General features: G+C 44.5%; 2 protein-coding genes across 2 annotated transcripts in view; one reads left to right on the top strand and one right to left on the bottom strand.

Moving 5' to 3' along the window:
• Positions 1-5,562, top strand: part of igfbp5a (insulin-like growth factor binding protein 5a) — a 7,959-nt gene extending 2,397 nt beyond the window's left edge. The window contains exons 2-4 of the mRNA XM_035629977.2: positions 2,683-2,891; positions 3,327-3,446; positions 3,569-5,562. Of these exons, the coding sequence (XP_035485870.1) occupies positions 2,683-2,891; positions 3,327-3,446; positions 3,569-3,706 (467 nt within the window). The 3' untranslated portion in view covers positions 3,707-5,562. The remainder of the gene's footprint in view (positions 1-2,682; positions 2,892-3,326; positions 3,447-3,568) is intronic.
• A 697-nt stretch (positions 5,563-6,259) lies between these two features.
• On the bottom strand, positions 6,260-18,827 carry igfbp2a (insulin-like growth factor binding protein 2a). The gene is made up of 4 exons (XM_035629975.2): positions 18,390-18,827; positions 8,701-8,882; positions 7,238-7,378; positions 6,260-6,965 (listed from the first exon to the last, which is right to left on the bottom strand). Exons 1-4 carry the CDS (start codon positions 18,781-18,783, stop codon positions 6,807-6,809), a joined length of 876 nt encoding a protein of 291 aa, XP_035485868.2. The 5' UTR covers positions 18,784-18,827; the 3' UTR covers positions 6,260-6,806.
• Between the last annotated feature and the right edge of the window lie 4,111 nt (positions 18,828-22,938).

Here is a 22,938-nt window from a genome sequence, read left to right on the forward strand (position 1 = left end):
TATCAAAGATAAGCGCGTGCCCCAGAGATCACTCTGGCATTTACCAGATCATCATCTTATTCCCTTTCTGCTGTTTGATGTAGTCAGTTGGCTTTGGCCGCACTCAACCTGGTTAAGATCATTTAAACCTCGAGAGCAGCTCAGCAGCTGAGAAATTATTGTATAACCCCCAAAAAAACAAAAAAACACTCCAATCATCCATTCGTCTCCCCTTCCCTTGTCCTCCCTTTCCCAGACCAAACCTTCCCTCCCTCCCACCACTCTTTGTAAGTCCCACCCTGGGCTCTTTGTCGGTCTCTCCCTCCTCCTCTCCCCTCCCTCCCTCCCTCCCTCCCTGCCTCCCTATCTCCATCTCGGTGCTGTAGGCAGGCTCAGGCTGTGCAGTGATTCAGCAGAATACAGGCTGAGCGTGGGTTACCGACCCCCCCCTCCGCCACCCCCACACCCCCTCCTACCCACGTCGCTCTGCCCGTCAGCTAGCTTCAGCTCCATTAAATCCGCATCTCCTGCTCGGCGCTTTACTCCACACATAAATTAAACCGAACCAACGCTCTCGCTGATAAACACACGCCTCATAAAAATTGCATTTCACACACAGCTGAGTATGTTTATTGAACAAGCCAAAAGGTGTTTGCATACCCACTGTGTATTTATAAAAGGTTAAATATGCATTTCCCGGTATAATTGAAACACGACATTTGCACCGTTGCATTCGTGCACCGCTGCGGAGCTGTGCATTTTGTAATTTTAGCAGCATTTTTGTCAATCTCACAAGGGCCCATGACGCCGTGAACGTGTGAGCTGTAGTCAAGGGCGAAGCAAGTAAGGAAAGAAGCAAGGACTAAGGTTCATCGCGTCTCCCAATTCAAACATGAGGCTGAGGGAGCTGGTGGAGAATAAGAAAAGAAAAAGAAATGAATGACGTGATCCATCAGCACAGGTCAGATTAGACGAGCTCGAGGATTAGCAAGTGAGGGCTTGATTGCACTTACGCTGGCGGAAAAAGAAAATAAACTGTCAGCAGGAAACTGGAGGGGGAATCTCTCCTGGTTTTTCCCAGAACCTGTCATTATGGGGTTGCAATGACATCATTGTGCTCTTCCTCGTCATCGCTGTGGGGGAGGTGGGGAGGTTTTAAGCATCGTTTGCAGCGAGGCAGTGACCTTGTTTCACCACCGAGTTTGATTAGTAGCTTAGCGATCACGTCAGTGCAGAAAGCGGAGGGGTTTATATGCATGAGTTTTAAAATCTGCCAAAATGAAACGCAAACAAAGTGCGTGACATTGCAGTGGAAATGGGCCAACTGTGGCTTAGGACCCGTACAAGGCTAATGCACGTTTTTTAAAGCAATAAACGCAGAGGAACATCAGTTCACAGGTCGCATGAATAGAGGGTGGGACGAGGGAGAGGGCCGAGGGCTGAGGTCTGTAATACTGTGTGTGCGACTGCCCCCCCCCCAGTATTTTGCAAGGAGCTGTATTTTTGCACAGATGAAAGGCACATGTACATGAGGGCTCCTATGGGGGTTGGGACCCAAAATGGGCTGCGGCTGTTTCTGGTGGCTCGCCACATGACAAGTGTAATAGCATGTTTTCATGGGCCTGGGTGCCAGGGGGAGACTAAATATCTCATTTAGGTCACTGGCTATAAAAGTTTTAAAACCCCTGGTCTGCATATACCCCAAACTGGCAACCCACCTTACCATAAATGTAGGCTCTGTTGTCCAGTGTGTCAACACATCCAGTCCGAACCTGGCCGGTGGCCACCAACTGTGCTAAATACGCACCTAGCCGGGGCAGTGAAATCATCGCGTTGTGCCGTGACGTTTCCAAACTGGACACTCGTGTCCTGTGCCCCCATCGGCTCAGCTTTGCTTCTTTTAATTTTAGCCACTCAAATAGGTGCATTTCCAGGTGGGAGCCGTCACAGTGCTTTTGACTTTGACCCCTCCTCAAGCAATCTTCTGAAAGCAACAGAAAAAGTGCGTTGAAAGCCCTTTTCACACAGGACTAAAATTACATCTTTGGACATGAAGTTGTTTGTGATTGGTTATTTTAATCTATAAAGTCCTCGTGTAAATTACCGACAATATAGTAATCCTGCGTGAATCGAGATTCAGCTAACTGCAGCTGGACTACACTGTAATCTATAATCCCCACACTAATAATAGTTTTAGATTGCGTATTCAATTTAATCCAATTAGAATATTTTAATTTAATTCAAGCAATAACAAAATTGAAAGGAATTTTTGTAACCAGATTTTTTAGTGACTTTTTAGGGATTTGTCTTCATCGTGAAATGAAACCACGCGATTGGCATAGACTTCATTTATCAAATCCGAGTTTACCAGGAGTGGGAGCTGATTTTGTATCTGTGCGTGCACGAGCATGTGTGCGATATAATGCACATTCTTGCCAAGAGATACATGCGAGTCCTCCAGTTTAGAGCCATTTCAGCGCCGACAGTAGGTGGCGGTCGCACCGACGCACCCAGAATAGAAAAGTAAAAGAAAAGTAAAAGAAAAGTGCAGATGAATTTTCAAAGTATTAGCGCAACCAGGCTCTGCTCAGCCCCTTTATCAGAACTCATAACCCCAAACCACGTGTTTGAGTGAATTTAGAAACAAGACAACGTGTCTATCTACATGTCACCTTCTCTCTCTGGCCTTGTCCCCTCTGTCAGACGAGAGTCACGATGACGCCCGGCTCCCCGTCCCTGAGTCAATGGTGCCCCAGACTAAGGTGCCCTTATATGGAAGGGACCACATCAGCAGTCGGAAGGCCCAGGCCATGAGGCAGGCCAAGGACCGCAAGAAGCAGCTGGCCAGGCTGGGGCCCGCCAGCAACCTGGACTTCTCACCGTTAAGCCTGGATAAACTGGACCCCGAGTTTGTAAGTGAAGTGGCTCTTAAAGGAAGTTGGGTTTTTTTCGTTTTGATTCCCTAATGGAGATTCTGAGCAATTTTTTTTTTTTACCATATTATTTGGTCCGAATGAGCAGAGAAATCTCACATGCTGCATCCTGCTTCTTCTGGCTTTATTCGACTTGCACACTGCTGAGAGGCTAGATCTGACAAAGTGGCCGCCAAGTCGCGCCGCAGGGCCTCCTCCACACGGGACAACACGGTGTGAACGGAGTGAAATTGCCGAATTCCAAACATTCTAATTAGTGCGGGTATTTCCCGCGGCCGTATTCTTGATTTCTGGCACTTTGCACAAACTTTCAGGGGCTATTTTGAGTCACAGTGTTTAACTTTGGTGTACGAGTACAAATTGCGATCACACAAACACTCAATCCCGTGTCTCTGTGTGTGTATATGTGTGTAGGGGCCCTGCAGGAGAAGATTGGATAATCTCATTCAGAGTATGAAAGACACTTCTCGGGTCTTTGCTCTCACTCTGTACATCCCCAACTGTGACAAGAAGGGCTTCTTCAAGCGCAAACAGGTATGGATTCATCCTCTCACGTCACGGCATTGATCCAGCAGATGAACAAATCACGCATTGTAGTAGAAATTCTGAAAAAAAACAAGCTTGTGATCCTCCTCTAACCACGTTTTTGCTCGCAGTGCAAGCCCTCGCGTGGTCGTAAAAGGGGGATCTGCTGGTGCGTCGACCGGTTCGGCGTGAAAATCCCCGGCATCAACTACGCTGGCGGAGACCTGCAGTGCAAAGATCTCGACAGCAGCACCAACAGCAACGAATGAGAGTGGAGAGCAGCCGTGCTCGTCGAACCCCCCTGCTAAAAAACCTGCCAAACAAGCTTTGCACACTTGATCACTGCCAGTCTGGAGAATATGGCACAGATGCTTATATATGGTCAGGTGTGACAGACTGCATTATCGTTTTTTGTTTTTTTGGTTTCGTTTTGTTTTTCCAAGGGGAGCCAAACTGAAATTCTTACTTAGAGGAAGGTCTGCCCATGTAGGCCTGGCTCCCCACTGACCGTGTACCATTCTCTTTATATCCATAGATAATAGAGAAGTATATATATATATATATATATGTGTATATATATATATATTTGTATGATATAGATAATGTGTTGTGTGCTGAGTCTAAGTCTAAATTTACTCAGAAATCATGAGACAAGACATATTTACAATGTGGCTGAAATCAATATGTTTTTTTCTGTTTCGATGATCAACACAGAAAGTTGGACAATTAGCAGACATTAGCAATGTTTTCCTGATTGTTAATCATGTGAATGCCATTTCATCCTGCCCTCAGCCCAATGTCACGGAGCACAGTCCTTCTTTGCTGGGACCAATGAATGATGCAGCTTTGTCCAGAACAACTAGATCGAAGTCTGTGCTCGGAACCCCGAGAATCCATCCATAAAAAAATCCCTAGAAATTTAGCAACGAATCGTTAATTCAATGAGGAATTTCACAACTGCATGCTGTTTCGTGATTTTATGGAAATGTTTTAGTTTTCCAGATAGAGATGTTTATTTTGTTATTCTCCGTCAGTCCTGCTCTGAAGCGTCGTCATCGTTCGGCCACCGTCAGAGCTTCTGCTTGTCAAACCGGATGTTCGCCGGTGAAGCAGTTGGTAGTGAAAGCTTTGTCTCTTTGTTGGATTTATGCCCAACTCGTGATTGAAACAGATATAGTGTACTGTGACAGGTCAGATATTTGAAAGGCCTTTTTTCCAGTCCTGACAACTGCATCCACTGTTTGTAAATGTAGTTACAGTGTGTGGATGTGTGTGTGTGTGTGTGTGTATGCTCCTGAGAGTGTATGATCTGTATGTGTGTGTATACTGTATGTACCATGCCCTTATAGTTCTCAACGTGAAAAAGCTCTGGTGTCAATTCTCAGCCGTACACAAGCTACCGGCCGGCAAAACGTGGCGCCGTGCACTTCCCTCCACAGCTCCCACACAAATCGTATGCAAAGGCCCCCCAAAGGCGTTGTTTATTTTTCCACGCGCAGGGGGTCGTCGCCGCCACCACACAGGCAAATGGCCACTTGCTCTCAGGGGTTGATCGGTTCCTTTAATCCCGCTAAGAGCAAGGTCGCCGAGTTTGTATGGAAATTCAAGTGCCTTCTGCCCCGCGCCACTTTGAATTTCAATTTGCATGAGGATCCAGCGCAAAGAGAGGAAAAACAATTTCAGGTGGTCTGACGGATTTTTTTTGTTCTCATGGTTGTCGGTTGCAGACAATGATGAGAGCATGAGATCTTCCAGTCAAGCACTTCTGAACGAATGATGACAGAGTAAAAGTATATTTAGGTATAGATCCCTTTTTTGTTCAGTCAATGCCTCGTGTAATATCAGACATGTCAGTGTCTAGTCACTCCATTGTGATAGTAGGAGCTTGGACAGGGGCTCATCAGCCTGTTCTTCCCTAATGAAGCACCTCTCTCATGCTTTAGATTCTAAAAGACGTGACACAACAGTGACAGTTTGATCATTTCAGAATCTCAGCTTTAAAAAAAAAAAAAAAAAGATTAATGTGAACATTATGGTGAAATATTTATCAGCAGTGTAATTGATGTACTCTTTTTTTTGTAACTACAAATCACTATTTAAATAAAGCTCATGTACTAACGTAAAATGCACGTCTGCACTTTTGTTTTAAATGTGCACACTCTGCTCAGATGCTATCTCTGCGACCTTAAAGGCCCGGTTGACGCTGCTGCATGCAGGTGGTTTTCTGCTGTCGAAACACTCGTGTACGCCTCGTGAATGGGAGAATGTCGGTCCTCTCCTTTTGCACGTTTTATGTCAACTTCTGATTGAAATATCTGACATCTCCAGTGTTCGCCAGCTCACCACCAACTGTGTGTGTCTACAGTTTGGCGCTGGACATGTACAGCATATTATATAGATTATATAGACAGCCAAAACAAAGTGCGTTAAAATACACTAAATTGCTCCGGAGAGCTGGGGATAGTTGGGTGATGGTGACCTGTCAGCTACAAGCCGCACCTTTCACATTACACTGGGACACATTCCTAATGTAAAAACACAGGAGTAGAGCAGCTTTAAGAATGTCAGGAAGTCTCCATTGGTTGAAAAAAAATCACGAAGGATTAAATCTTACTCCTGATGATGCTGCATTCAGGATAAATGATTTTAAAACTGATGCTGCATGTTCATAAATCTCCATCAAAGGGGTTTTTAAAGCACGCTCCAGTTCAGCCTTCTTTTGTGGAAAAACAATTATACTTGTTTCTTTAACGTAACTATTCTTTATTTTAATAAAGTACATTGGCACAGGTCTTCAAATAAAAAAAAACACAGGCACAGGCTGAATTTATGACAATTTTAATGGCGCTTTTCATCTGCTAATCACTATGCAGCCTAAAGTCGCGTCCTCCCGAGCGCCGAACACTTAATGCGCGCTCACATTTAGTATTAAACTGTGAATTAAAAGCCAGGTGCACTCGAAGCCGACAGCACAGCACAAGGCGTAAAACAGTGAGTCTGCAAGCTTGGACAAGAAAACAACGCCGGAAAAACAGCAAATGTGGAACCTTTCAACACATACAGTACAAAACACTGACAACATAGCAAATCTGAGCAAAGTCACAATTAGTAAAGCAAAGACCCTGACACTCCAACTGACGTCTTCTGAACATCTACCAGGAAAAGGAGCCCCGTGTCTATCGCTCCCCCTAAATTAATCAGCATCCTATAGAAATTGACTCTATCATTTAATACTTTTCCAAAGATTTTAAACGTCACTGTCATCAAATGAACTCTAGTAACATACACACAGAGAGATAATACATAGCTTACTCAGATGTTCTTTGTTCCCAAGTTTGTAGTTTTTTAGTTTTTATGTTTCATGTCAGACTATATCTGGGCCATGTCAGGGAGCTCCAGCTCCAGCTCTCTGAGGTACTGGCTGCAGTTGGGGTCGCCCCTCACAGTGGGGGCCGACGGGATGTGTCGTCCGGTGTGAGGATTGACGCACCAGCACTCGCCCCTCTGACCGTGCAGAGACATCTTGCACTGTAACAAAAATGGGAGTGTTTTTTGTTTATTTCTGTTTTATTGTGATGTTTAATATCTGTCCTACCTTCGAATAAGTCACTTTTAAAGACTTTTAATGGAAACAAATGCTATGCAAATGACTTTTCTGCCATTATCAAGAATATTGAACACAATTCCTAGAAATAGCAGTGAGAGGGGTGTGAATTTTATTCATTAAACACTTACATATTTTGAGGTGGATACACCCTCTCTGCTTACCACCCTCCCATTCCCAAATTGCTTGGAGTCACCTGTTTGAGGTTATACTGCCCCCTCTTGTCACAGTTGGGGATGTGCAGGGCGTACAGGTCTTCCAGGGGACCTCTGTTATCTCTGAAGGGCATCTTAGATATTCGCTCCAGGACCTGGTCGAGCTCCTGCTGACACTGAGTCTTGGAAAAAAGCAAAAACAACACGGGCAGTCATGTTTACAGCAACTCCTGTGTGTGTGTTAGCACCACGAGATCACATGGGTTAAATGTTTTTTTTCTGTAATAAGTATCTTTTATATATAACTTTTTCGTTTTTTTATTAAAAAAAAAAAAAAGGTTAAGCAAAACCCCATCCACACAACATGAAACTCTTCCATTGCACATCGAAAACTAAGATGTGGTTGCAAAGCAGTCGGCGATTTTTGACACACAACATTAAAACTCATAAAATGCACACACGCACAAGAAAAAGACACACGCACACACACACACACACACACACACACAGTAAACCTAGAGAGCTACAGGCCCTTTCTGTAATGAGCGTATGAATCACGATTTCTTGCCAGTGACCTCACAATCCAGCGAAGCCAAATGTCCCGTTGAGACACAAAAGAATTAAGTTTCTCGTCGAGCAATAACCTTTAAAATGATTTTTAATGGCGGTTGGAAAATACCACGGGGCTCTGGATAGAAACGGCACAGAGCTGCAGGATGCAGAGAGCAGATCAGGTGTATCTAAGGTCAGTAATTATCTGTCTTTTGATTGAAGGGTGTGTAATTTGAATAGAAACCCTGGGGAAATAGCATTTTCTTTGTGCCATGACAGTTTTAAAACCCTTAAAATTATGATTTGGTCTTTACTGTATTTTCCCCACCGAGAATAAATTCACTCTGCGGTAAGTTTGGTGACAGTTGACTGATCTTCAAATATGAAATCGGAGCACATTTCAAGGGAGCATCCAAACATGAACGGCCGTTGCACCAGAGGGAGGCGGCACTGCGCCTCCTCCTCTCCTTCCTCGGTGGTCTCAGGGAGATTCAGCCCACTCCAGCGCTGGTTTCACGTTGTCGTCTTCAGCAATTCACTGATTTTGTTTGGCAGTTCACGCAATGCAAAGGGCACAAGCTTGTTCGATCACTCATCAGTTAATCACAAGTTAATCCGGCTGACAATTCTAGTACTTTTTTGATTGTTTAGGTGATTTTATGACCTAAAGACGCCCAAAAATTAACCGATTGCAGCCTCTTAGATGACATTTTCTGGTTTGCTTTGGTTTACAGACCAAATGACTAATACTTAATAAAGAAAATCTTATATATTAGAGTATAGTTGATAAGACTGATAAGAAGTTGCAGCCCTACTTCTCAGATGATAGTGCTCAAACCCAAACTGTTAAATCAGATGTTTTTAGCTCACATCAATATGAACATATACAGTAAATGCATTTTGTTCCCAGTCTTAAACATTAAAAAAAAAGAGAGCTCTGCTTTTGCTTCACCTGCTTGGGCCGAGTAGGTTTCACCTCTTCCACCTTGTTGGTCTTCATCTTGGTCTTCATCTCCTGTCTGTGCTGGCGTACGGCGCTCTCCTTGGGTCCCAGCCACGTGGCCTCTTTGCTCGGCTTCCGGACGGCCGGGATGTCGCTCACGCCTTGCTCGGGCAGCGGCTCCGCGGCCTCACCTGCAGTTTGTGGAGACACCGCATAAATCTCCATAAAATCTAAATGGTTAAGGTCGATTTATTTTAATTAAAGTGCCGGGGAGAAATTGAACAGGGCAGGAAAGGACACTTTGATGGACACTCTGGCCGCTGAAAAGCACTGAACCTGTGACTTTTCAGGACTGTCTCTCCGTGCACGGAGCCACTTTGCTGCCCTCCTGCCTTCACTCTGGTAATGGATGGGCCTTGGAAGTGGGGCGAGACCAGCTCCGAATTGCACGGATCATTTTTCAGTGTGACAAACAGTGCGTGCTGCTCTGCTAAAAAGGTTTGTGGGAAAAAAGGAGAGGTGGACTTTGACCATGCAGCCGCAGAGGTGAATCTGACCCTGCGTTGCACTCTCAACTCCTTGAGGACAATATAATGACAACTTCTGCTTCCTGTTTGAGCGACTGCGCAGAGAAACGCGAGATGCTTCAAACCCCAAATAACTTATTTTCTCTTCTGGTTGTGGTAATAGTCCATGTTGCAAATGTTTAGCGCCTACAGGGACCACTTTATGTTCAATAATCTGTACTCACGATGTCTTTGAGGAAGGCTTTTAAGCAATTTTATCAATTTTCTTCCCACTATGTCAAGTGAATGGTCCAAATGAAAATGGGGGAGGTCATCAGCTGATCCAGACGCACATGGGCCCTCCAGGAAAAGCTGATTCATGAGCTCAGCTCTCTCTCAGCTGACATCCACAGCACAAATCTCCATGCATGGCTTTCATTCCCTAACATTTGTTTGTTTATTCGATTTAGGGTATGTTGTATATTTCTTGTTTCACTAATGAACAATTGTTTTTTATTCGGGGGGTTGGACACAGGTATGATGTGTCCAAACCAGAGTTACGGTGCCCCGGGTTGCATCGGCACAATCAAATGAGTCACTTTCTCATACAGCCAAGGAACCACATGCAGCTCCGCTAACAAGCTTGTGGGCTGAGAAATGTTTGCCACGGCTGAACTTTAGTCACCGTCAGGTTTCCATGGCTGCTTTTTTTCCTCCCCCCAGTTCTGTGATTTGGTTTCATAAGCAGATGTTAAAAGTGGCGATGAACGAGCGTTGCAGTTAATATCATCAGATGTTGGAAGCTCGACACGTTTTACAACTTGTATTTGGAAGAGCACATGATGAATTCGTCGGTGCTAATCGTGTTCCGTCTAATAACACTGGGGTGGAATATGTGTTTCATTACATCAAATGGTGTGAGTGACATCAAGTCACCCTCTCACCCCAGCCTCACGCTGGTCAGCACCGAGTGACACAACGACTGAGTGGCTCAGTGTCTGGAATGCCACTTGGGAGTGCTTTTCCTCTAAAACCATCAAAAAGAAAAGAAAACTAAAACAAGGAATTCAGACTTAATAGCGTAGCAAACTTTCAAATGCTTGTAACCAACAACAAATGAATGGTATGTCCTGTTTCTGTCTCTCCCCGGAGTCCTGACATCCATCTAAAAAGGCTCTTTTCAAAGAGATGGAGGAAGCAGTGTGTGAGAGGCCATCAGGTCCAACCCAACATGTTGTTTCTGACAACAGAACATACTTTGCGGTTGGGTTGGGGTCCAGGGTCGATGGGGAGGGTGTGGAGGAGGAGTGTCACTCCAAACCAGTGGACTTTAGTTGAAAAAAAGAAAAAAAGATGTTGAATGATGTAAATTCCTCAGAAAGCAACATGATCACACCGTAGCTCCATTTGGCAGCTAAGAACAATGTTTCAAAAAATGTGAAAATACTCGCTGAAAGACTGTTTATTTTCACGGAATCTTTGCGGGAGAGCATGTACTTCACACCTGAAGGGAAAGAAGGGAAATAAGTGCAGACAGTCGAGAAGGTCACATAGTCAGCCAGTAAGTGGATAGTTCACAGTTATGCAAGGGTCAAGCTGTAACGTGCAGACTTGTGGAAAGGCATTTTGTAGGCCAGAGAATGAAAGCGCGTGTTACTGGTAGTGGACTGGAGAGACATTCTCTGCGCTCTGCAAGAGGTAAATTTGACATCCGGTTGTAGAATATGATTACAAAAGGCCTAAGAGAGAACGGGAGAAAGGAAATTCCAAACGAAGTAATAACAAGGTGCTGGCGCCTTTTGCCATCAGATAGATCTGGTGTTGCTGGACTTCAGTTCCCCTGAATGACGCTCCACTGTGTTCTCTCTGGTTTGTCTTTGAAGACCGAGTTTCTCCTCAAAAAAAGGGGCAAAGGTCAACTGAAATCAGGTGTGAGCTCACGTGTGTGTGCGCTCAAATGTGTGTGTGTGTGTGTGTGTGTGTGTCTGTGTGCTCGCACACTGCACAGATAGACTGTTGTTTTGCTGTCTTACATAATCCTCGCAGTATCCAAGCGCAGCGCCGTCGCAACCACTCCTCTGAGGAAACCTGAGATGTTCACTCGAGTACACAGTCCGGGCGCAGACAAACACACACATGGACGGACAATTTGTCAGCAAGAAAAACAGCAATCTCCAACCTGAATGTCCATGCACGCACGCACACACAAACAAACACAGAGGGTCAGAACCCCACTTTTAGGGGGCACTTGGCCTCTGCAGTACAAGCCGTCCCGCAGCGGTGGGCTGGGGATCAGCAGTATCAACAGAGCAGCAGGCCGACTGTCCAGTCTACTGCTTGAATTAATCTCCGCACAATGGCCCGAGAGGCTTCCTTTCTATATCTGATCCATGTCGAATTCCCAGATGGCACGTAGGCCAGAAGTGTCACGTCTGATTGTCCGGGTTCTGGTCAACTGAGCAAATGGCAGCATTGGCCGGGTCGTGGAGCATGGAAAAGGGTTGAAAAAGGAAAGACGTGGGCACGTCGGCGTTCTCGGTCCGTCACGTTTCCATGGATTGTTTCGTAGTCGGACAAACTTGTTGGTGCCATGTCTTTCTTATGTTACAGCTGCTTAGCTTGGCCCCCCAAAAGACGTTGGATGTCAATAGGAAGTTGGACCTGCTTTACCTGCCTGTCCCACGTTTAGAGCAACCCCTCAATTTTATGAGTGAGCTGTCATGTAGTCGTAAATTAGCTGTAACTTGAAATTACTCATACTGCATTGATGGTGATTTAGTAATACCAAGGCCATTATTGATTCTGCTTGTCGGTCCGACTCTTCGGATCGATCAGTTTTCTGCCTATGCAAATTGTCAGCATCAACGCAAGTTTTATTAGCTCATTATATGTATCAATCAGACAGGAGGAAAAAAGCGGCGTGCATTCATTGTCATTTCAGTTTTTCTTGGTCAAGGAAACAATCTTAAATTTTGATATATTAACTTTTACTTCCCGAGAACAAAATGAGGAACAGAGCTTGATAATTGCTGCACTGTATTTCTATGTTTCTTCTCTTTCACGGTGAAGATGGCAGACAATGCTCATTGTGAGCTCGAGACCAAAAAAATGGACAAGCTACCACTAGTTAAGACACCTACAGACATCACAGTGAGGGTTAGAGAAGGAATGTTACGGGTTACGGTTGAAACCAGTTACAGTTGTTAAGAATAAAGGGAAGATAAAATAATCACTTGACAAAAATGAACAACGAAAACAAAAGATTCACAGTATAGTAAGCTATTGTGACAGGATACAGAGAAATGAATCTGCCCAGTGTACAACTTAAAGTAGAGTTCATGCTGTTCTCGCTCGGGAGCACAACTATAACACCAGCACAAGTTTCCTGCAGCATAGACGCATGGGTTTGACATAACATTGTCAGAAAAACATGCAAATGTCAACAAAAGGAACTGATAAGCTCCGAGGCCGGTGGGTCCAGTAATTTGGAACTAGTCATGAACTGGTTCTGGATTCTGCTCCCAGACTGCACACAAGGACATTAGAGTGGCTTTCATGACTTAATTTGACTCTTTGGCAGCGGGAACAGGGGGGAAAAACTGTCTCTTTAAATACAGGAATGTAGAAACCTGTAAAAATGAAAAGAGAAAAAGAACATCTCCCCTTAACACACCTCAGAACTGTGAAATAGGTCATGTGCCACTTACGAAGTTTCGGAAAGGCACTGTGCCGAGTAGCTGCAGTCCATCATCCATTACAAGGCCTTGTGGGACTGTTTTCCTAGAAACACAAACTCAGCAGAGTGCAGATGTGTTTACCTTCCAGGCTTTCTGGCCCGCAACAGTCATCTACGAGCAAGCTTTGGACAGGCTCTGGCACGTATGCAAACACCGCGGCATCCAAGACCAGGCAACTCTGCTCAATGCCGGCACTGCTGGGTGAACTCTGGGACGATTGTACGGGACCCTGAACTAGGACATGGGCTGAGGCAAGCTGGAACACGTCGAACGTGTGGGGCATCAGCCTGAAAAGCCCCGGGGCAACTATTTGATCACACTGGTGATGTGTCAGTCGCCGGGCGAAAGCCTTGCGCCTCCAGAATGTCAACAACACGTTTCTAAGGTGTTGACCACTCACGCACATTTCGAAAGGCCATGGCAGCCAAAGAGAGATGGGGTCGGCAAGAATTTAGACTCTGGAAAAATAGTAAATAAAGGCTCCATCCTTCTTCCTATCCCCTGTGCAGCTAAATGCAGTTTATTTCATTCTCAGAGGAACAAATGAAATAGGTCCCCTTTTGCAAATATTACAATTTCAACGCATAAAGACACTTTCCTCTAGTGCCACCGACATTTTTGTTAAGCGGGGAAATACCTTCACAACTAATGAATTGATTCCAGGACATCGGTTGAGCGATTTGCTGGTTGGTAACGTTTTCATCGAGAAAAGGATACGAAGAAACAGAGTCTCAATTGTTCCCATATTTTATCTTGCCGTGTGAAACTATTAAATCGCCACGCCCCCCCTGCAACGGCATTTGTCCAGTGTCATCAGCATTTCAGACAGTGTTTGTGTTGTCTCGGATCACCCTTGACCGAAAAGGAGGGTGGGAAGTTATCCTGGATCTCAATAGGCACGAGGAGATTCTTGGCACGAGTACACGTGAAGTCGATGCCTGGGGGGGGAGAGATGGCACAAATGCCCCTGTTTTTTGGAGAAATCCTGGGGTGTGGAGGGGGGGATTATCTCAGAGCTATTTCAGTCCTGCGGGCTCTGTCTGGACGCCTCCGCAGGTACACAGGAATGCCCCTTGTTAGCTAACAATGTTATATCAGCAGCCAGATGGCACGGGAGGGTTGTTTTTTTTTCTTTTTCTACCCCCATCCTTTCCACCTCAATTTCCCTCCTAGTTACAACTCTTATAACATGATGATACCGCAAAACTTCTTTGGGTCTTCCCTTCTCGCTGTCAACACACAAAACTGCATCTGTAAAGGTTTGGGTAAAGTTCAGACTTTCAAACAAATGAAGGGTTGTTCCGGGAATTAACAGGAAATATGGGAATCATTGCATTTGCATCACTTTTTCTCATTCAGGTGATATGCAAGGGTCCAGATATGGACAGTGAGAGGTAACATGTGACACGTGTGTGTTAGTTTGAATAGGGAGATGGGAGATAGGGAGATAAAAATATGGAAGCCTCAGCTAATAATTCATGACACGACACAGATAATTTATATCTTGGAATTACCATTATTTACTGAACATGTCATTTCCTTCCTCCTATTTTCCATACGTCGCAGAAATGCCCTGAAATTGTAGATCCTTTATTAATCGTCATGGTCTCAAATTGCCGACAATCACCACTGGCTCGACACCGTCAAACTTCCATCAGACTGAATTCATTGCAGGATTCTACATACGCCATGAAAACTTGTTAGATATGAGGTTCTTGTATTCAAAAACACGTGTAAAAAAAGAAAAAAAGAAAAGCCATTTCAAAAAGTGTGACATTGAAATCAAGACCAGACAGGGCTCAGTTTTTGCCTCACAGTCCGTTGTTGTTACTGTACGGTAAATGGAGAATACGTCTCCACATCCTCCAACTGTACAAAAAGGAAGCTAAAATATCACAGAGTCTGATCACCAGTGATCATTGTGTGGTATCGAGGTCCCACTTGTCTTTATAGCATCAAATATCAAACTAAAACCAAACTTACCAGAAACTCGAACACTCGAACATACATCAGTGTGATGAGATCTACCTAAAATGACAGAAACCAACTTTGAGAAAAGCCAAGATGATTTGGCCTTTTTTTCGGGGGGGGGGGGAGCTGTCATGTCGTCCATCCTCTACGACGGTCTACGGTTTCGTCCACGTCTCAATGGTTTTGGTGCAAAAAACTGAAAAGGTCAGATGTGGCATAATTTGTGATCCTCTTCTTCTTCGAGACTTCACCTCATGTGGTGCCGCTGTAAATGCAACTATCACTTCATCCGGAGACGCTGATGAATGCACTCAGTATGTACAGTATGTTCTCGCACAAGAACAAGCAGGGAGAGGACGTGGAGCAAATGAGAGTGCACAGGAGTTCTCTGAAATTATTGGAAACACTCCGTAGCCTCAAAACCGTGGCGTCAGCAATATTACTCCCGAGGTGCCTTCAGGAATCTTGAGATCGGAATACAATAAATTTTAAATGGCAACATTTTCTTGTTTTCGCTTCACATATGATGATTTCCTCTGTCACGTATGATTGTGAATCAAACGCATTTGAGCTTTACACCACAGGTTGGACAAAACAATGCATTTGAAGATTATAGCAGCTAGTTTTCACCATTTTAACAGACAAAACAACTCATCGAGAACATGAGTCTATCATGAGCGAATTTTCAGTTTGGCCTGGAGCTAATAAACTACCTGCTGAGCTAAACATGACATTTTTCCACGCACTCACAAGGCGATATCTGTTCTGTAATTAAGGAAATACTAATATGCAGTAATTAGCTGCTTCGACAATTTGACAGTGAACAAAAAACTCCCCGTGGTCTTGGCCAGCGAAGAAAATGAGCCACTGCGGTGCCAGTATATTTCAACCAATTACCATTTAATTAAAAATAAGGACAAAGCACAATTAGTTCATTCCAAAACCTTAATAAAACATGAGCGCAGGCTTTATTTGACAGTAATTAAGTGGGTTTCTTATATCATTGAGGGTTTTTCACGTGTTTAAACCTAAAAGTATTGCTTTGTCCTGAGTGACTTTTCATCCTGAGCTGAATAAAAGTTTTTGGTTTGAATCCAAAAAACAAAATCACAGAATTTGTCTCCTCCTCAAGTTTGTGATCCCCCCCCCCCATTCACTCTCCCCGACACCTCCCTCCTCTGACAGATTTGTTTCCTCTGTTTTACTCCACTTCTAAGTCTCTAAGTCGCTCTTGTATGATCATCCTATAGGGTCAAAGGAATATTGGCTCTGACCTTTGACCTCTCAGGGATCAGATCAGAGATTGCTGTCATTGCAGCTCTGGGTAATCAATCCAGATCAGATTGATTCTTGTTCAGTAAAATCTGTATAAATGCCTCCTCAAAAACAGGATATAGGGTCATTCCCTTGGTGTCACTTGTCAGAGGTTTATAATTTAGATTGTTAAGTATTGCCAGTATTGTTGGGGTTTGTCATTGAAGCAGCTGCAGTATTTCATCCTTTGACTCTTCCCCCTACAGTAGGAGTCACATCAGTTCAGGAGTCACTGCTCCCCCTTTCCAACTGAATACAACCACTTCATTAATCACCTTTATTCTCTCATTTGCAGTTTAATTCCTGGAACAAAGGAGATCCAGAGATGAAAAGGGTTTGCTCCCAGTTTTCCAAAAGAGACTGTGAGCGGCTTTCTTTCAGGCTTTTTGTTTTTTGTTGGCTTTCGCTGTGTATCTGAGAGGAATTTATTGCAGGAAATCGAGTAGGTGGACTCTCAACCAGGGCCAAATGAAGAACTGCAAAAGCTCCAGGGCCGATTCATCCTCACTTTGATGAAAAAAATACATTTTTCTTTCATTTTCTTTTAACCTTGAGGAGGCTGTGTGCACTCCACTTAGACCACTTACTGCAACACTCCCTGTCTTTGTCAGAAATCACTCTTCCAGCAGCAAGGCTTTTATCCAAAACAGCGCCGCGTTCAGCCTTCAGAGCCCATTTCTGAGCTTTTACTGGGGTTTTTTTTGGTACATCTAACTATGTCTCAGTCTTTTCAGCTTGCAAGCCGGAGCACAGCCTGACACAAACCCGAGGGGTAAAAAAAATGAAGATAAAAAATCTGTGACGTCTAACAAATGTCCTCCTTGCAACCAAGCCTTTACATGATGTGTTCATGTATTTTGTTCCCTGTCTTGCTTTTATGTAACTCTCCAATTCGTGCCTGTTTTATTGCTTGTCTGTTGTTGTTCGAGGAGGGCTACAGAAATAGATCTTTGTTTGGCACAAGAGTGCTCAAACGTGGTAAGTAGTTCATTATCGGGGATGATTATTATACCATAAACGTGTCGCGAGGCTTCTTCCGACCTTTCGCCAGTATGCTCTGGAGTCCTCGCGGAGAACAGGGCTACTCTGAGCGCCTCCAGTAGTTTCTCTGTGTTCTACGGGTTCGGTGCCAAAATAAACATGTCAGTCTGGAGGTAACCCCTGACAAAGCATGGATTTGGAAATGGGTAGAAATCACACCCCGGCCGGCTCCACACACTACTCTCCCTGACTGTGTGTGCGCTTTGCAGCCCTGAAGACAATCAGCCAATAAATGAGGCTGTGTGCTTTTGGCCTTCCCTGTCAACCCTCTTTGATTTTAAAAACAAACCGGATACGTCCTCGTATGTCCAGCTCGTCGTCCAGCCAGGCAACCCAGTCAGTCAGTGTCAACAGTAGTACATAGTTACTCCTGGTCAAAGCCTAAAGTCCACGTTTCCAATCAATGCAGCATTCCTGCTGCTGTCTCTCTCTCTCTCTCTCTCTCTCTCTCTCTCTCTCTCTGTTTCTTCCTCTCCAACCCCCCTGTGGAAATATCAACATCAATACTGTGATGTTTTCTGTATCCATCGCAGCAAGAACAACTTCTGGGAATTTTGCAGGCCACTACCTCTCCTCTACCTCTCTTCTCTTTTTTTTTCTTCTTCTTTTTTCTTTTTTTTTTGAGGAGGCGATATAGGACCACTGAGAAGCCAATGGAGGGGCCAGATGTGTTCGGAGCACAACTGAGGTTAACTTGTTCCCCTTTGTTTCTCACATCCCACCCTGTGCACACCAGGGTGACTCGCAGCACTTTTAAAACAGGTCTGTTGCTGCACAGAGTTGGACAGGGGTGCAAAGGACCACCTCCTCGTGCAACACTTGGTAAAGTTGAAGAGATGTGCACGACTCAGAACGTGCAGACAGTACAGACGGTCTGGATCATTTCAAATCCTGATGACAAAGGTCCCCAGGATGATCCAATAAACCAATAGTGGCTGGATGGCGCACATGCAGCGCAAATCATTAAAGCATACAAGGGGAATGTGATCACTAGAATTCCACTATTGCCTTCCCCTATTTGGGACAGCCTTTCGTGACATTGCATTATTTCTACTCCTCCGGCTGCAGTCTAGACAATGTCATTAAAAATTGATAGAGGGAAAGCAGGTTCCCCAGTGGAGTGACTGACCGCTGGCTGGTTCCCGTTGCTCCTGGCTGTAGGCGCTCGTCTCGGTGTCCACTTTGCGCCGGCACTGCCCCGCGCCCTGCACCAGTTGCTCCAGGGGAAGCTCCGAGTCGGGCGTCGGGTAGCACCGCAGACCGGTGGCACACCTCGGCGTGTACACGCCGCACATCTCGCCCTCTTGCCGGGCGCACACGGGGCAGCACCCGCAGCCCGGCTCGCGCACGATCTCCGCGCAGAGCTCGGTGAGCGCCGGGCACAGCGCCTGGCGCTCCGCGGTGCAGCCCGGGCAGCGGAACACGATCTCGGCCAGGGAGGCGCCGGCGAGCGTCGCGGAGAGGATCAGCAGGCTGCAGAGCACGTACGACAGCATTGTTGTCGGCATGAGGGGTTTGGTCATTGTCCATGGGACGATGGAAGGCAATCCCAAGTGGAGGAGAAAAAAAAAAGGGGGGGGGGGGGGGGGCTGGGGGGGGAATGTGAACGCGAACAGGTGAAGCCGGGGGATGGGAGGTCTGCTGGGTCCTACAAATTCCCAGGTTTGCTCTCGGCTGATCATATGGGGAGAGAGGAGGACACAGGCTTTGGTTCAAATGTCCCGAGAGGAGGCTTGCACTGTGCACTTCTCCTTGTTTTCTGCTTCGTTGGGCTTATAAGAGCCATTATAGTGAGAATAATGGTTTGACTGAGGTTGGAATTCTTATGATTTGGTAGAGGCGTCACAGCAAGTTGAGGGGCTCCTCTCCGCACCGCAGGTGAAGCGTGAATGGCCTTAATGAGAATAGATTGGAGATGTAACCACATTTTAACAATACAAAAAAATGAGTCACTTCTCACTACACGTAAACGGAGCTTGTGTTAAAGTCTCACTTGAGGTCAAATCTAAAAATGTCACATTTGCAGAAAAAACCAGAGGACAGGGGGCCCCGGTTTCCTTTAAAAGGGACAGACCTGTGCGCTTCTTGCTCGACGACGTGCTCCGACTTCTTTGAACTTCAGACAAGCAAATTATCATGCAAGTGTTCGAGTCATGACCACTTTTACATTTGCCTCTGAGCGAACTGGAGAGTGCTGCTCCTCCACTTGACCCCTGACCTCTTCATGGCAATTTAGGAGGAACTTCCAGGCAGTGCATATATAGTTAAAATTGCTTTCTTTTTTTTCTATGATTCTCTGGCTGGAAGACTCCCCATTACGGTGGCCTGTTTGTTTCAATCAGCGCAGCCTGCCCCAAATCCCAGAATTCCTAAATAAACAAACAAACAAACAAAAGGACTATGCACGGAGCGTTCCATGCATGGAAAGACCTCCCCGGCTGTGGCTGACGTGTCCATTGACACTCAATTAAAAGTCACCAGCTGCCACCGACTCATATGCCTGTATACAGTAATGCTACTGTGCACATAAACAGCAATGTTTCCTATCGATCGGTGAGGCCAAGCCTTGAGGTGCCGTGCTCGCCCGCCGAACAAACTCCTATTAACCCCGTCCAGTGTGGTGGACTAATCTGTGTTTATCCAAGGGCCCAGAAATAGAAGTGGCATGTGTAACCTTACTCCGCAGATATAAATGCAGATTGTTTTGTTTTGTGGGTGCCCCCTGGATTTAATACTATTTGGCTCTATTCACGATCGGCCTCCTGGCTCACCTTTGGGGTGGATGGAGGAAGAAAGGACACATTTGAAGCTGTCTTGTGTCTCAGGGGTCGAGTCAGGAGGATGCCCGGAGGGCTGTTTGCATATAGAACCTCATATGTCATTTTATGAAACCATGGATGGAAAAGCAGCGCGCGAGAAGGCCTGGCATTTTATAAATGTGAGCCTGGGGGCCAGGATTTGTGTCTGGGATGGCCACTGGCTAATAGGCCTAACAGGCCGCAGTATCTGCCCATGTGTGCAAAGTAATCCCCACCAAGGTCAGTTACTTCAATTCCACCCCATGGAATTGTTAAGCAAACACAAACTCTGGATAAACTCCACATTGATAGAGGACGGCATGGGATCAGTGATGGGCTGAGGACACATTCAGCACATGTGCCTCAGTGAGTAAACAAAGAGAGTTTTGTATGCGAGAGGTCATCTCCTTAATTACTGTACAGTAAGTACCCAAAACTCTCCTTTTAACTATATCACAACACTCTGTTTTACCACCAGTATGTGTAGCCTATTAACACCTAATTAATAGCCTTCTTATTGACACACTAAAATGTAGCTGTAATCAAAATTAAAGTCATTGTAAAACGTTTATTGATGTATTTATAAATACTTTTAAGAAGCATTCGCATAATGATTTAATTAATAATTATTAAAACGGACTATTGTTACTCTAATTGCACATATTAATATTCAATTACACTTAACGCTGTTAAGTATTTATTAACTGCCTAGGTACAAATAATTCAGAGAAGGTTCTGAGAATGTCAATACACAGGTACTTATAAAAACATATTATACAGATGAGTTAGAAGTACAGACAAATGCATTAATAAATGATAAGAAACGACCTTAACTCTGCTCACAGCTGTACTATAATGTGTTAGAACCATTTTTTTATTTGTTCATACTCTTTTTAAATGTGTAATGGTGACTGTTAAAACAGTCTTTCCCAATTAGGACCCAGTTAAAGCACAAATGTATCATTAGAATCAACCTATCACATATACAGGTAATAATTAATGTTAAAATGATCATTTTGTGTCATCATTAAACCCCCTTTTAACTTGTGTTAAGACTTCACAAATGTCCTTGAATCATAAAGCAAGCAACATGTAATTTTTCGCACTTGTGGATCTATAATGCTCTTATGAACTGCGGTTTGAAGACATCCTCATGTTCATTTTTCAGAATTTGATAATGAATGTGCGCACTGTGTAGTGTTTGCCTTTGATTATACTTAATTAAGGCCTCCTTAGCTTGGAAGTCTGATTGGATAAGTAGGGGCATTGAGTAGGGGAGGGGGTTGGAAAATGAATTCATCATTTGATCTCTTGTGCCTGTATAAACTGAAGTTATGCAGGTTACACGTACATTTTTAACCATGTTAGGAATGCTGAAAACGTGTTCAGAGCACGACACACCTTTAAGGAATTTGGGTATTTCCTGGTCGTATAGTGGCAGATACAAATAGTTTAAGCAATAAACGTAGTTTAAAACTTTCTTCTTTGGGTTTATGTGATACTGCCTGAGTAGGAGGACCTTCAAAAATAAGAAAACTGTCAAAAACTAGCTTTTATGCATGAGACACCCTTTAGCTGGTGAAATGAGCAGCATCTCTCTGAATGGAAATGTTTACCAAATTACAGTTCATAAATCCTTACATGGAAATGTTCGCATCACAAGTCCCAAATGGAAAAAATGCTTGTGTGTGCACGTGTTTTCATAATTGTGTCTGTATGTGTGCGTGTGCGTGTGTGTTTGTGTGTGTGTGTGTGTGTGTGTGTGTGTGTGTGTGTGTGTGTGTGTGTGTGCGTGTGTGTGTGTGTGCGCGTGTGTGTGTGTGTGCTCAAGTGTGAGTGTGTTTGTTTGCAACTTAGCAACCAGTGATGCATGTGCAAATTAGGAAAGTTCTTGCTTTATTTGCTCATGCAAATCTTGCAGTATCTGTTATGGAGCCACAGTGTCATTCATTCCCCTATGAAGCAAAATAAAGACCCACAGCGAATCACTCACGGAATGTGTAGAGTAAATGCAAGGGTTTAATGTTTTAAAGTCCAGAAGTTGAAGCTCCCATCCTGGTTATATAGCTACTTATGTCAGCGTTGCACTATGCACTGACAATGTAGATCCACTGTTTTTCCTGTAACAATGCTGAGATCATCACCATCTTTGCAATAACATTAAATAGTTGTGTCTTGCGTGGCAAGCCCTTTAAAATCCTCTATCTGCAGTAGCTAACCTGTTTGTCTCAGCAGACTTTCTCCCCCTTCTTTCTGCTCAGAAATCAGTACACTTTCTGGATAGCAAGGACAAATAACACTGACACTTCTCGACCAACCAGCTGCCAAGCTCTCTTTTTCTTATTGGTGCCATTACTCTGAAATAGTTTGACCAGCGTCTGCCAGAGGGCAGATGTGGTGCGAATCTCAGGTTGGTGAATTTCACAGCTGGGATTTGTTAAAACCTCAGCCACCACGAGCTCTGTTCTTGCTGTTTGGGTCTTAAAACTGTGAAGCACACATTTAAAGGTCTAGACCATGTAGACCTGGTCTAATTTACACGCCTGTGTTGTTATTATTACTGTAGCCTGCTTGTGTGTTTGTGTGTGTGTGTGTGTGTGTGTGTGTGTGTGTCTTGAATTCTGGACTCCTTGCTAAAGTGCGGCACCCAGTGGTCACCTGCAGTACCATCAATCTACAACGAAAGAGCAGCACAGACGTCCACTAATTTATTGTGCTTTGAGTTGATTTTGTCAACTCGACACTAAAAATGACATTTATATATTTACTTATGGTAGTTTTTTGCCTTTACAGTGGATTTATTGAACCTCTTTCGAAAAGGAAATAATTAAAAACAATTTGTTCATTTGATGGACAGTTGTTGCGCCGTTTTTCAGCGAA

The sequence above is a fragment of the Scophthalmus maximus genome, chromosome 1 (genome assembly GCF_022379125.1).
Source record: "Scophthalmus maximus strain ysfricsl-2021 chromosome 1, ASM2237912v1, whole genome shotgun sequence".
In the NCBI taxonomy this organism is placed as follows: domain Eukaryota; kingdom Metazoa; phylum Chordata; class Actinopteri; order Pleuronectiformes; family Scophthalmidae; genus Scophthalmus; species Scophthalmus maximus.